The 14669-nt window shown below is 51.1% G+C and overlaps 1 protein-coding gene across 1 annotated transcript in view; it reads left to right on the top strand.

The window, feature by feature from the left end:
• Positions 1 to 8048: 8048 nt before the first annotated feature.
• The window catches only part of PLPP4 (phospholipid phosphatase 4), a 38973-nt gene continuing 32352 nt past the window's right edge, over positions 8049 to 14669 (top strand). The window contains exon 1 of the mRNA XM_029610751.1: positions 8049 to 8293. Coding sequence (XP_029466611.1) covers positions 8049 to 8293 — 245 coding nt within the window. The remainder of the gene's footprint in view (positions 8294 to 14669) is intronic.

Below are 14669 nucleotides of genomic sequence, written 5' to 3' on the forward strand. Positions count from 1 at the left end.
TATCTGAGCTCAAGAGTATAGAGTCCATGAGCGAAATCAGCAGGGATTCTGTGTTTCGGGATTTACGAAATCCATATTGCGAGCCAGTAGTCTGTGAGTTGTTTATTTACTATTTTTTCAATGATCTTGGCCATGAAAGGTAAGTTGGCTATGGGGCGGAAGTTGGATGGATCATCTGTTGACAGATTAGGTTTTTTTAGGAGAGGTTTCAGAATGGCTTGCTTGAGAGAGTCGGGTACTTGACCTTGGGTTAATGAGCAGTTAATGATTTCTGCGATGGGTTTCGCAATGGTGTTTGGTATTGAAGTGAGAAGGTTTGATTTCTCATTTCTGCATGCAGCGCCTCCACTGTGGGCAGACAAACCTCATGCATATTCATTGTGGAGATCCTGAGAGCCAGTCCTGCCCGGGGCACTCCAGGACCGGCATTGCAGATATGGAAGCAGGTGGAAGTCAGACTGCGTCCCTGTCTGGCTCCTGTCTGTAGCCGGACGCCTGCAGGCTGTTTATCTACCTTATTGCTGATGGATGGACTCATGGATTTAATCGTATTATAGATTTGTCCTCTGATTCCAAAGTACACAGAATCAGATGCTTTTCAAGTCAAGGCAACATATAAATATCTCCTCCCCGAGGGTGCGTTTCTTACGCACGTGTTAATTCGAGTCTGTGGTCGGTGCTTGGCGAGAGAACCAGTCTGACTTCTGTTCGTACTCTTTTGCTGAGGGCACTACGAAACACTTTGCTAGTGTTATGATTGTTTGGCTTCAGGGGTATCCTCCACGTCTGGGGTAATTCAGCCTTCTCTGGATTTGCTGAGGGGAGATCCCCTACTCCTGTGGGTCTGCATTAAAAACTCGTCTCTTCTTCTTGACACACGAACGACAGCCACGTGTGGCCATTGAGGCTGGCTGACGTTTTCCCAAATCTGTGACCGTGACACGAGGATGAGGGCTCAGCCCTTCCTTTCAGGGCACACACTCTGCTGCCCTCTAAAAGTACAGCTTTTTCATTACATTTCCTAGAGGCAGGTTGGATTCCTCCTTTCCGGTTTCCTCCCACTCTCGGTAGATGAGCCTAGCGATTCCTAAACTTAAACCAGCATCAGCTCCCCTCCACCCAAGTGATTTACGCAGCCTCTCAGCCCTGTTTCTACCGCTGCCCTCCACACCTGTCTCCAGCTCATCCAAATTCTCACCCACCACCACCTCAGCTGCCCAGGGCTTTGTCATCCTTACTTCCACCAGCAGCCAGTTCTGCAGCAATTCATGCAGCCAGGAGATTTATGAGGCACTTCCCAAAATCAGCAAGCATCCATGTGCTCATTCACATATCAACCATAGTCGCTCCCTGCAGGTCACCCCAGCCTCCTTATAACACCCCAGCCTCCTTATAACTACAGCTCCCTGCAGGATACCCCAGCCTCCTTATAACTGCAGCTCCGTGTAGCTTACCCCAGCCTCCTTTTAACTGCAGCTCCCTGGAGGTTACCCCAGCCTCCTTATAACTGCAGCTCCGTGTAGCTTACCCCAGCCTCCTTTTAACTGCAGCTCCCTGGAGATTACCCCAGCCTCCTTATAACTGCAGCTCCCTGCAGGTTACCCCGGCCTCCTTATAACTGCAGCTCCGTGCAGGTTACCCCGGCCTCCTTATAACTGCAGCTCCCTGCAGGTTACCCCAGCCTCCTTATAACACTCCAGCCTCCTTATAACACCCCAGCCTCCTTTTAACTGCAGCTCCCTGCAGGTTACCCCAGCCTCCTTATAACTGCAGCTCCCTGCAGGTTACCCCAGCCTCCTTATAACTGCAGCTCCCTGCAGGATACCCCAGCCTCCTTATAACTGCAGCTCCCTGCAGGTTAACCCAGCCTCCTTATAACCGCAGCTCCCTGCAGGATACCCCAGCCTCCTTATAACTGCAGCTCCCTGCAGGTTACCCCATCCTCCTTATAACTGCAGCTCCCTGCAGGTTACCCCAGCCTCCTTATAACTGCAGCTCCCTGCAGGATACCCCAGCCTCCTTATAACTGCAGCTCCCTGCAGGATACCCCAGCCTCCTTATAACTGCAGCTCCGTGCAGGTTACCCCAGCCTCCTTAAAACTGCAGCTCCCTGCGGGTTATCGCAGCCTCCTTATAACTGCAGCTCCGTGCAGGATACCCCAGCCTCCTTATAACTGCAGCTCCCTGCAGGTTACCCCATCCTCCTTATAACTGCAGCTCCCTGCAGGTCACCCCAGCCTCCTTATAACCGCAGCTCCCTGCAGGTTACCCCGGCCTCCTTATAACTGCAGCTCCCTGCAGGTTACCCCAGCCTCCTTATAACCGCAGCTCCCTACAGGTTACCCCGGCCTCCTTATAACTGCAGCTCCCTGCAGGTTACCCCATCCTCCTTATAACTGCAGCTCCCTGCAGGTTACCCCGGCCTCCTTATAACTGCAGCTCCCTGCAGGTTACCCCGGCCTCCTTATAACTGCAGCTCCCTGCAGGTTACCCCGGCCTCCTTATAACTGCAGCTCCCTGCAGGTTACCCCAGCCTCCTTATAACCGCAGCTCCCTGCAGGTTACCCCGGCCTCCTTATAACTGCAGCTCCCTGCAGGTTACCCCATCCTCCTTATAACTGCAGCTCCCTGCAGGTCACCCCAGCCTCCTTATAACCGCAGCTCCCTGCAGGTTACCCCGGCCTCCTTATAACTGCAGCTCCCTGCAGGTTACCCCGGCCTCCTTAAAACTGCAGCTCCCTGCAGGTTATCCCGGCCTCCTTATAACTGCAGCTCCGTGCAGGATACCCCAGCCTCCTTATAACTGCAGCTCCCTGCAGGTTACCCCGGCCTCCTTATAACTGCAGCTCCGTGCAGGTTACCCCAGCCTCCTTATAACTGCAGCTCCCTGCAGGTTACCCCGGCCTCCTTATAACTGCAGCTCCGTGCAGGTTACCCCGGCCTCCTTATAACTGCAGCTCCGTGCAGGTTACCCCGGCCTCCTTATAACCGCAGCTCCCTGCAGGTTACCCCAGCCTCCTTATAACTGCAGCTCCCTGCAGGTTACCCCAGCCTCCTTATAACACCCCAGCCTCCTTATAACCGCAGCTCCCTGCAGGATACCCCAGCCTCCTTATAACACCCCAGCCTCCTTATAACCGCAGCTCCCTGCAGGATACCCCAGCCTCCTTATAACTGCAGCTCCCTGCAGGTTACCCCGGCCTCCTTATAACTGCAGCTCCGTGCAGGTTACCCCGGCCTCCTTATAACTGCAGCTCCGTGCAGGTTACCCCGGCCTCCTTATAACCGCAGCTCCCTGCAGGTTACCCCAGCCTCCTTAAAACTGCAGCTCCGTGCAGGTTACCCCGGCCTCCTTATAACCGCAGCTCCCTGCAGGTTACCCCGGCCTCCTTATAACCGCAGCTCCCTGCAGGTTACCCCGGCCTCCTTATAACCGCAGCTCCCTGCAGGTTACCCCGGCCTCCTTATAACTGCAGCTCCGTGCAGGTTACCCCGGCCTCCTTATAACCGCAGCTCCCTGCAGGTTACCCCAGCCTCCTTAAAACTGCAGCTCCGTGCAGGTTACCCCGGCCTCCTTATAACCGCAGCTCCCTGCAGGTTACCCCGGCCTCCTTATAACCGCAGCTCCCTGCAGGTTACCCCGGCCTCCTTATAACCGCAGCTCCCTGCAGGTTACCCCGGCCTCCTTATAACTGCAGCTCCGTGCAGGTTACCCCGGCCTCCTTATAACCGCAGCTCCCTGCAGGTTACCCCAGCCTCCTTATAACTGCAGCTCCCTGCAGGTTACCCCAGCCTCCTTATAACTGCAGCTCCCTGCAGGTTACCCCGGCCTCCTTATAACCGCAGCTCCCTGCAGGTTACCCCGGCCTGCTTATAACTGCAGCTCCGTACAGGTTACCCCGGCCTCCTTATAACTGCAGCTCCGTGCAGGTTACCCCGGCCTCCTTATAACTGCAGCTCCCTGCAGGTTACCCCAGCCTCCTTATAACTGCAGCTCCGTGCAGGTTACCCCGGCCTCCTTATAACTGCAGCTCCCTGCAGGATACCCCAGCCTCCTTATAACTGCAGCTCCCTGCAGGATACCCCAGCCTCCTTATAACTGCAGCTCCCTGCGGGTTATCCCAGCCTCCTTATAACTGCAGCTCCGTGCAGGATACCCCGGCCTCCTTATAACCGCAGCTCCGTGCAGGTTACCCCGGCCTCCTTATAACCGCAGCTCCCTGCAGGATACCCCAGCCTCCTTATAACCGCAGCTCCGTGCAGGATACCCCAGCCTCCTTATAACTGCAGCTCCCTGCAGGTTACCCCAGCCTCCTTATAACCGCAGCTCCTTGCAGGATACCCCAGCCTCCTTATAACTGCAGCTCCCTGCAGGTTACCCCATCCTCCTTATAACTGCAGCTCCCTGCAGGTTACCCCAGCCTCCTTATAACTGCAGCTCCCTGCAGGTTACCCCGGCCTCCTTATAACTGCAGCTCCCTGCAGGTTATCCCAGCCTCCTTATAACTGCAGCTCCGTGCAGGATACCCCAGCCTCCTTATAACTGCAGCTCCGTGCAGGTTACCCCGGCCTCCTTATAACCGCAGCTCCCTGCAGGTTACCCCGGCCTCCTTATAACTGCAGCTCCCTGCAGGTTACCCCAGCCTCCTTATAACACCCCAGCCTCCTTATAACCGCAGCTCCCTGCAGGATACCCCAGCCTCCTTATAACACCCCAGCCTCCTTATAACCGCAGCTCCCTGCAGGTTACCCCGGCCTCCTTATAACTGCAGCTCCGTGCAGGTTACCCCGGCCTCCTTATAACTGCAGCTCCGTGCAGGTTACCCCGGCCTCCTTATAACTGCAGCTCCGTGCAGGTTACCCCGGCCTCCTTATAACCGCAGCTCCCTGCAGGTTACCCCGGCCTCCTTATAACTGCAGCTCCCTGCAGGTTACCCCAGCCTCCTTATAACTGCAGCTCCGTGCAGGTTACCCCGGCCTCCTTATAACCGCAGCTCCCTGCAGGTTACCCCGGCCTCCTTATAACCGCAGCTCCCTGCAGGTTACCCCGGCCTCCTTATAACTGCAGCTCCATGCAGGTTACCCCGGCCTCCTTATAACCGCAGCTCCCTGCAGGTTACCCCAGCCTCCTTATAACTGCAGCTCCCTGCAGGTTACCCCAGCCTCCTTATAACTGCAGCTCCCTGCAGGTTACCCCGGCCTCCTTATAACCGCAGCTCCCTGCAGGTTACCCCGGCCTGCTTATAACTGCAGCTCCGTACAGGTTACCCCGGCCTCCTTATAACTGCAGCTCCGTGCAGGTTACCCCGGCCTCCTTATAACTGCAGCTCCGTGCAGGTTACCCCAGCCTCCTTATAACTGCAGCTCCGTGCAGGTTACCCCGGCCTCCTTATAACTGCAGCTCCCTGCAGGATACCCCAGCCTCCTTATAACTGCTGCTCCCTGCAGGATACCCCAGCCTCCTTATAACTGCAGCTCCCTGCGGGTTATCCCAGCCTCCTTATAACTGCAGCTCCGTGCAGGATACCCCAGCCTCCTTATAACCGCAGCTCCGTGCAGGTTACCCCGGCCTCCTTATAACCGCAGCTCCCTGCAGGATACCCCAGCCTCCTTATAACTGCAGCTCCGTGCAGGTTACCCCAGCCTCCTTAAAACTGCAGCTCCCTGCGGGTTATCCCAGCCTCCTTATAACTGCAGCTCCGTGCAGGTTACCCCAGCCTCCTTATAACTGCAGCTCCCTGCAGGTTACCCCAGCCTCCTTAAAACTGCAGCTCCCTGCGGGTTATCCCAGCCTCCTTATAACTGCAGCTCCGTGCAGGATACCCCAGCCTCCTTATAACTGCAGCTCCGTGCAGGTTACCCCGGCCTCCTTATAACCGCAGCTCCCTGCAGGATACCCCAGCCTCCTTATAACTGCAGCTCCGTGCAGGTTACCCCGGCCTCCTTATAACCGCAGCTCCCTGCAGGTTACCCCGGCCTCCTTATAACCGCAGCTCCCTGCAGGATACCCCGGCCTCCTTATAACTGCAGCTCCCTGCAGGATACCCCAGCCTCCTTATAACCGCAGCTCCCTGCAGGTTACCCCAGCCTCCTTATAACCGCAGCTCCCTGCAGGATACCCCAGCCTCCTTATAACTGCAGCTCCCTGCAGGTTACCCCATCCTCCTTATAACTGCAGCTCCCTGCAGGTTACCCCAGCCTCCTTATAACTGCAGCTCCCTGCAGGTTACCCCATCCTCCTTATAACTGCAGCTCCCTGCAGGTTACCCCGGCCTCCTTATAACTGCAGCTCCCTGCAGGATACCCCGGCCTCCTTATAACTGCAGCTCCCTGCAGGATACCCCAGCCTCCTTATAACCGCAGCTCCCTGCAGGATACCCCAGCCTCCTTATAACTGCAGCTCCCTGCAGGATACCCCAGCCTCCTTATAACTGCAGCTCCCTGCGGGTTATCCCAGCCTCCTTATAACTGCAGCTCCGTGCAGGTTACCCCAGCCTCCTTAAAACTGCAGCTCCCTGCAGGATACCCCAGCCTCCTTATAACCGCAGCTCCCTGCAGGATACCCCAGCCTCCTTATAACTGCAGCTCCGTGCAGGATACCCCAGCCTCCTTATAACTGCAGCTCCGTGCAGGTTACCCCGGCCTCCTTATAACTGCAGCTCCCTGCAGGATACCCCAGCCTCCTTATAACCGCAGCTCCCTGCAGGATACCCCAGCCTCCTTATAACTGCAGCTCCCTGCAGGTTACCCCAGCCTCCTTATAACCGCAGCTCCCTGCAGGATACCCCAGCCTCCTTATAACCGCAGCTCCCTGCAGGTTACCCCGGCCTCCTTATAACTGCAGCTCCGTGCAGGTTACCCCGGCCTCCTTATAACTGCAACTCCGTGCAGGATACCCCAGCCTCCTTATAACTGCAGCTCCCTGCAGGTTACCCCAGCCTCCTTATAACCGCAGCTCCCTGCAGGTTACCCCGGCCTCCTTATAACTGCAGCTCCGTGCAGGTTACCCCAGCCTCCTTATAACTGCAGCTCCCTGCAGGTTACCCCGGCCTCCTTATAACTGCAGCTGGCTGCTCTATGCAGATTATCCCAGACTCCTTGAAATGTTTCCTCAGTGCACGACATCTCGGTCTCCCAAGAGGTTCGGTTTGTAAGTGCCGCTGTGTGCAGATTATCCCAGTGCTGTTACTTGTAACCTTGGCCGTCTATCCTAGTCTGATTCAGTTGTACCAGCTCCTGTTTCCTCCTATATGGCCCTCTAGAATTTCTTGTAACTGAGCAAATCTTCATGCCCCCTCCTTCATTTTCTATCTGATACCAGCCCTCCCCCTCCCCCCCCCCCCCCTCCATTTGCCCTTACCCCTGTGCTCTGTGTCTCTCCCCAGGCTATTCAAATTCTGCCACTCCCACCCCATGCTCTCTCAGTTATTTATTTACAGCATTTATTTGCCAATAGCAGACCTGCCAGGAAGGAGAATAAAAAATTGTACAACAAATACAATCTGTCTGCGCCCGCCGTGTCAGGGAGGGAGCCTTTTCCTGCTCAGACAAGTCTATTTCCCGGTGGCACAGACAGTGGCACAGCCTGGCCGGCCTGCAGCTGTAACTGCAGGTGACCCCCAGCTGCCTGTGTATCTGGGAGGTGCCAGACAGCTCAGGGACGTGGAAGGCAATTACGCCTGCTGCTGACCTTTCTCATCTGTTACTCTGCAGCTGTGAGAGAAGAAAGGCAGGATTACGGATGTGCCTTGTAAAAACCCCAGGGAGCAGTACAGAAAGGAAGAGCGGGATCTGGGGGTGATCCTATCTGAGGATCTCAAGGTGGCCAAACAGGTGGCGACGGCGACAGCAAAAGCCAGAAAGCTGCTTGGCTGCAAGGGAGAGGAACAGGTCAGCAGGAGAAGGGAGGCCAGGGTGGCTACTAAACCGATCAATGGTCTTCACGATCAGGTGTATTGGGGACGGACTCTTCCTGCAGTGCGACACCAGAGAAGAAGAAACAGAAATGCATTCCCTCGTGTACTGGGCAGGCTACAAAGATATCAGAGATGCACATTTCCCCGCTGACAGCAGATAATAAATCTAGCCAGAAGAGAATGAGCAGCAGAGCAGCAGGAACTGCCACCCCCACCTCGCCCAGCTTGATCCAGTCCTGGTTTTGGCCTGAATGTAGGCAGAGGATTTCCATTTCTGATCTCCCTAGGAAAGGCCGGACTTCAGTTCAGTTCCTGCACAGGGGCGAGAGAGGGGGCCTGGATGAGCTCTTGTGGGTTCACCTGCAGGACGCGCTGAGGTAATGCGATGTCACCAGATCCTGGGCTTGCTTTCACTGCCCTCCTTCATCTGCTCTGCAGGTCAGGGGCATGCAATGAGCATAAGCCAAGCCGCACATTTTACTTTCAGAAATTAGCACCGACCCAAAGGTAGGCGCTAATTTCTCCCGGCACCGGGAAAGTGCACAGAAAAGCAGTAAAAACTGCTTTTCTGTGCACCCTCCGACTTAATATCATAGCGATATTAAGTCAGAGGTCCTGAAGAGTAAAAAAAGTTTTAAAAAAAAAAATTTGAATTCGGCCCGCGGCTGTCGGGCCGAAAACCGGATGTTCAATTTTGCTGGCGTCCGGATTCCGAGCCCGTGGCTGTCAGCGGGCTCAAGAACAGACGCCGGCAAAATTGAGCGTCGGCTGTCAAACCCGCTGACAGCCGCCACTCCTGTCAAAAAAGAGGCGCTAGGGATGCGCTAGTGTCCCTAGCGCCTCCTTTTACCTGGTTTTACCGCTGGGCCTAATTTAAATACTGAATCACGTGCACTGGCGAGTGGCTGGTGCGCGCACCGGGAGAGCGGGCGTTTACTGTATCGGCCTGTTAGTAAGCCAAACAGGGGGATGGTCTTATCCAACTCAATTGCAGATACAGAGTCCTGAGAACAACCTTGACCAAGGGTTAACTGTTTAACGCCCTCCCACTCTGCCCCTCTGCCCACCCACCTCTAGGTTTGTTTTTCTGATATAGTCTTCCTAAATATATCATTGGCTACAAGATGAATTAGTAAATTGATATTTCCTTAGGTGTTATCCATCAAATAGATTTACCAAAATGAGGACTATCCAATGTAGCTAATGTGGAGCCTTTATTCTGAGGGAAATCATCTGGAAACTTAGGGCTTTCCTCATTTGTGCAGAACTCTCTTCCCTGAAAAAGGAGCTGGCTGAAGTTAAAGCTGAATTAGCTTCAATAAAGAAAGCCTCACCCACTTTACATTATTCAGGAATTAATTCCCCATTACCATATAAACACCAAAAGTCAAAGAAAATGAGATTTATAGTGGGCTCAGGTAGGATAAGACCTGTGACCCACAGACACCCGTTCTTGACAGCTGTGCAGCCCACAAGTCTACCCCCCCACCCCCCACTCACACAGGGCATTAAGGAACTAAAAAAAAAAAAAAAACAGGATTACAGTGGGCTCTGGTAGAATTGGACCTGTGATGCAGAGACACACACTGTATCAAATGAAAAAAGTACAAAAAGCCTTCTCTGTATTAAATACTGAAGAAGTTCTTGAAAAAAAGATTGAAGTGTTATCTGAGAAGAGAGAAGAAACCCAATGCATACAGAAATTCCAGATCAGTAACCAAAGGAAAAAGCTCATTGCGCTGGATGACTGTCAGAGGCACTAATCTTTTCCTTTGCACAATTGCAAAGGGAAAGGGTAAAGTAAATAACAAAACAACTAAAGTCACAAAAGGAGTCCAAGAAAAGCAGTAACCTGAATGAGAAAAGCTGGAAAGCTATGGGGTAGATTTTTAAAAACGGTGCGTTCGCGTACTTTTGTTCGCGCTCCAGGCGCAAACAAAAGTTCGCTGGATTTTAGCAGATACGCGCGTAGCCGCACGTATCTGCTAAAATCCAGGATCGGCGCGCGCAAGGCTGCCGATTTTGGGCAGCCGGCGCGCGCCGAGCCACGCAGCCTGCCTCCCTTCCCTCCGAGGCCGCTCTGAAATCGGAGCGGCCTCAGAGGGAACTCTCTTTCGCCCTCCCCTCCCCTTCCCCTCCCTTTCTCTACCTAACCCACCCCACCAGCCCTATCTAAACCCCCCCCCCCTACCTTTGTCCGGGGATTTACGCCTCCCGGAGGGAGAAGTAAATCCCCGCGTGCCAGCGGGCCGAGACGCAACCCGGGGGCGGTTCCGGAGGGCGCGACCACGCCCCCGGACCGCCCCGGGCTGAAACCATGCCCCCCGGGCCCGCCCCTGAAACGCCGCATCCCGCCCCCAAAACGCCGCGTCAATCGGCCCCGCCCCCGACACGCCCCCGACAAAAAACCCCGAGACTTACGCGAGTCCCGGGGCTCTGCGTGCACCGGCAGGCCTATGGAAAATAGGCGCGCAAGACCCTGCTCGCGTAAATCTGGACGGATTTACGCGGGCAGGGCTTTTAAAATCCGCCCCTATGAGCACAAATGCTTGTAGTAGGTAGTACATCTTAGAAGCTGTAGGGATTTCCGCTAAATCAAAGGATAAAATCTCAACTACATATTTTTTAAACAATTCAAATGTGGAAATCAATCTAGAAATAGGAAAGTTTAGCAATCGAAGATTACATGACCGCAACTCATTTTCAAGTAATTCTATCCTATTATGCAGTATGAGATTATCCTTAATGGATGATACACTGATGGCTTGAAGATTACTAACCGTAGGGTTCAGGTTTCCAACTGCTATTTCTACTTTGTTAGTATTATCTTCCAAATCCACAAACCTTTCTCTGGTTTCCACAGAGAAAGTGTGGATTTTAGTAATAGAACTTGATAATTTCTTATCAATGTTAGCTGTTAGCCTCCAAAGATCTAATAACGATATATTTTCAGGCGCAACCTCATTATCTATAACTTCATTACTTAAATCAAAAATTATACCTGGGCATTGAACTATTCTATTAACAGCTGCAACCTCCCCACCCATTTTTATCATATCGATTTGTATATTCCCTCCTGGTGTGTCCTCGCCCCGTAACAAAGCTGGGGATACACTTCCCCTAGGGTCTATAACTATATTTGTCTCAGATGTACCTTCCCTTATTGGCTGTATAGGAGATTGTGAGGACCTAGGACTTAAGGAAACTCCCAGTTGAGAGTCTCCTTCTAAAACATCCTCATCAATGGACTCATTCATATGAACTATGTGGGAGTCCATGGGTCCAATCATTCTCGGCACTGATGTTATTGGAGAGGAGGCAAAATTCTTAGATTTTCGTTTCCTTCCCATATTTATTTATTGTAAACCATCTTGAAATGAATTTGAAAGTCGGTATATAAAGTGAAATAAATAAATAAAATAAATAAAATAAAATAATAAATAAAATAATAAATAAAATAAAATAAATAAAATAAATTTTGGTATATCGAAATTTTACCTAGGGGTGCGCACCGGCGGCTGCATGCCACAGGGCCCTCGATTTTATAGTGTCCCAGTGGCTCCCGTTGATGACATCATGAGCGGGTCCGCCCACTCAGACCGGGCTTGCTCTCACCTCATCCAGGAGAAGATGGTAAGTCTCTTTAACTGCTTTTCAGCAGCTGAAATGGGTGCCTCCCAGCAAAAGAAAAATGAAACCTATCTGGTTCTCAAAGGAGGTGGCTGACAAAATAAAGGCTAAAAGAACAGTGTTCAAGAAATAAAAATGATCCCAAAGGGAGGAGCACAAAGAAGAATATATGGTGGAACTGAGGGAGATGAAGAAAGCAATCAAGAAGGCAAAAAGTCAAGCAGAAGAGAGGATGGCCAAAGAGGTAAAGAGAGGTGACAAAACATTTTTCAGATACATCACAGAAAGGAGAAAAGTCCAAAGTGGTATAGTGAAATTGAAAGGTGAAAAGGATCAATGTGTGGAGAGAGACAAAGAAATGGCAGAAATATTAAACAAATACTTCAGTTCGGTGTTCATTAAAGCAGACCCTGGAGAAGGACTGTCGCTAGTTGACAAGTCTGTGGATGGGGGAGGAGTAGATGAAACACTGTTTACAGAAGAGAATATATGGGAAGAGCTGGGGAAACTGAAAGTGGACAAAGCCATGGGACCTGATGAGGTTCATCCCAGGATACTGAGGGAGCTCAGAGATGTGCTGGCAGGTCCGCTGTGTGACCTGTTCAATAAATCCTTAGAAACGGGAGTGGTGCCAAGAGACTGGAGAAGAGCGGTGGTGGTCCCGCTTCACAAGAGTGGGAGCAGAGAGGAGGCTGGAAACTACAGGCCGGTTAGCCTCACTTCGGTGATGGGAAAAGTGATGGAGTCGCTGCTGAAAGAAAGAATAGTGAACTATCTACAGTCAGGAGGATTGCTGGACCAGAGGCAACATGGATTCACCAGGGGAAGGTCCTGTCAGACAAATCTGATTGACTTTTTTGACTGGGTGACTAGGGAATTGGATAGAGGAAGAGTGCTTGATGTCATCTACTTGGATTTCAGCAAAGCTTTTGATACGGTTTCGCACAGGCGACTGGTGAATAAAACGAGAAGCTTAGGAGTGAGTGCCGAGGTGGTGGCGTGGATTACAAACTGGTTGATGGACAGAAGACAGCGCGTGATGGTAAATGGAACTTACTCTGAAGACAGAGCAGTGTTAAGCAGTGTACCGCAAGGATTGGTGTTGGGACCGGTCCTGTTCAGAATCTTTGTGAGCAACATTGCGGACGGGATAGAAGGTAAGGTTTGTCTTTTTGCAGATGACACTAAGATCTGCAACAGAGTGGACACGCCGGAAGGAGTGGAGAGAATGAGACGGGATTTAAGGAAACTGGAAGAGTGGTCGAAGACATGGCAGCTGAGATTCAATAAATTGTAAAATCACTCTTGCTTATTTCTGAATCGACGAAGATCACACAAGAATTGTAATTGTACGTCAACTTCTCTTAAATTATTTCAAAAAATAAATAGTCAGTACCGAATCCCACTGTACAAGATTTATACAAGTGATTTATTGACCTTCATAACATCCCGCGGTCTCTTTGGGCTTCTCTGCTCTTTGTTAAGCCGCTGTTGGGTTCATCTTTAATCATAGGTCATGAATTCACTTGCATTCAAGTCACTTTTTGTTCGTTTCTTGTTTTTTGCTTTTGCCAATTTTTTCTCATTTTTCATTGAAATAAAATATGCCTTCATATAATTTTGCATGCCATTTTTAGAATGAATGAATGAATTCAAAAGTACTTCCCTTCCGGGGATAGCAGAGCCCAGTTCATGGAGGGCGCTGCCCTTCCGATGGTAGCAGGCTCACTGTTTAAATACTTCCTTTTCGCGCCAATTTTTTGTAAAAACACTGATACTCACTCAGCAGACTCACAATGCGAGAACACTTTCAAAAGTGTTCTTGGGAGAAGAAGGAAGCTGTAGTGGAGTACTGTGCCCTTTTGAAAGTGTTCTCGCATTGTGAGTCTGCTGAGTGAGATTCAGCGTTTTTAAAAAAATTGGTGCGAAAAAGAAGTATTTAAACAGTGAGCCTGTTACAGCCCGACATTTCCGGCTGTAATTTTGATGGTTTTGACCGCTTGAAGGCTGGTATCGATTCAGCAGAACTCTTGTCCGGGTGGAACGCAACTAGTCGCTGAAGTGTCTGCGCCGGCATTTAAATGGTGGTGGCAATTGTTTAAACATTTATAAAGAGACTGAACTGCTGTATGGAGACAAACCACCGGCATTACATACAAGCAGCTCAAAGAGCGAAACTCGGCCTGAGTCGGGCTTTTTATGATGTTTTGTGCAGAATAAAGAACTCCTGGTGTTCACTGATCCTCATGTAAGATTCTGGACTCTAAATATTTGTCTAACACTCACCTGTTGTACCTGCTCCCAAAGAAATGTAGCTCTGTAGCACGAGGAAGAGGACTTTTGCTGGCTGCGTCTATCTCTGCCCTCTGGAACTCCTCACCACTAGACTCAGGCTGACCCCAGATCTCCTGGCTTTCAGGAAAAAAATGAAAACTTGATTGTTTATAAAGGCCTTTGGTCCATGATCCATGGTTCACTGACTCCTCCAGTCTGTGGTCTTTGTTTGAGGATATTCTGCTTTTCTTGATTGTACTTCCTACACTTTGAATTCCCTGTCCTTCGGTATATCTTAGATTATCTTAGTTGGCCTGTTGTTAGTATTCGGGTCTGACTCATACTCTCCCCACACCTGTAATACCTGATTGTTATTCTCTTAATATGCTCCCTGTTGGCCTCTACTCCCTACGTTATGCATTTCCTGCTTTGGTTTTCTGTACGACAGTCCTTGCTGGTCTATCTGTTGTGGCTTGGTAACTGGTGAAAAGGCTGGAAACAGATGGTAGGACTAAATGGTCAGTTTTCCAAATGGAGAAAGGTCATTAGAGGACTGCCACGGGGATTGGCACTGGGACCTCTGCTGTTTAACATATCCATAAATCATGTGGGAAAGGGAAGGACAAGTGAGGGGATCATATTTGCAGGTTACACAAAATTATTCAGATTTGTTAAGACAGCAGTGGATTGATGAGGAGATTGGGGGGGCAGCTGTATGGCAGATGAAATTTAATGTGGAAAATTGCAAGGTGATGCAGATAGGGAACACAAATCCCAACTATAGGTAACACAATGCTGAACTCTACATTGGAAGTTGCCACCTAGGAAAGGGACCTTGGAGTCCTCCTG

This window comes from Rhinatrema bivittatum, chromosome 7 (assembly GCF_901001135.1).
Source record: "Rhinatrema bivittatum chromosome 7, aRhiBiv1.1, whole genome shotgun sequence".
Taxonomy (NCBI): domain Eukaryota; kingdom Metazoa; phylum Chordata; class Amphibia; order Gymnophiona; family Rhinatrematidae; genus Rhinatrema; species Rhinatrema bivittatum.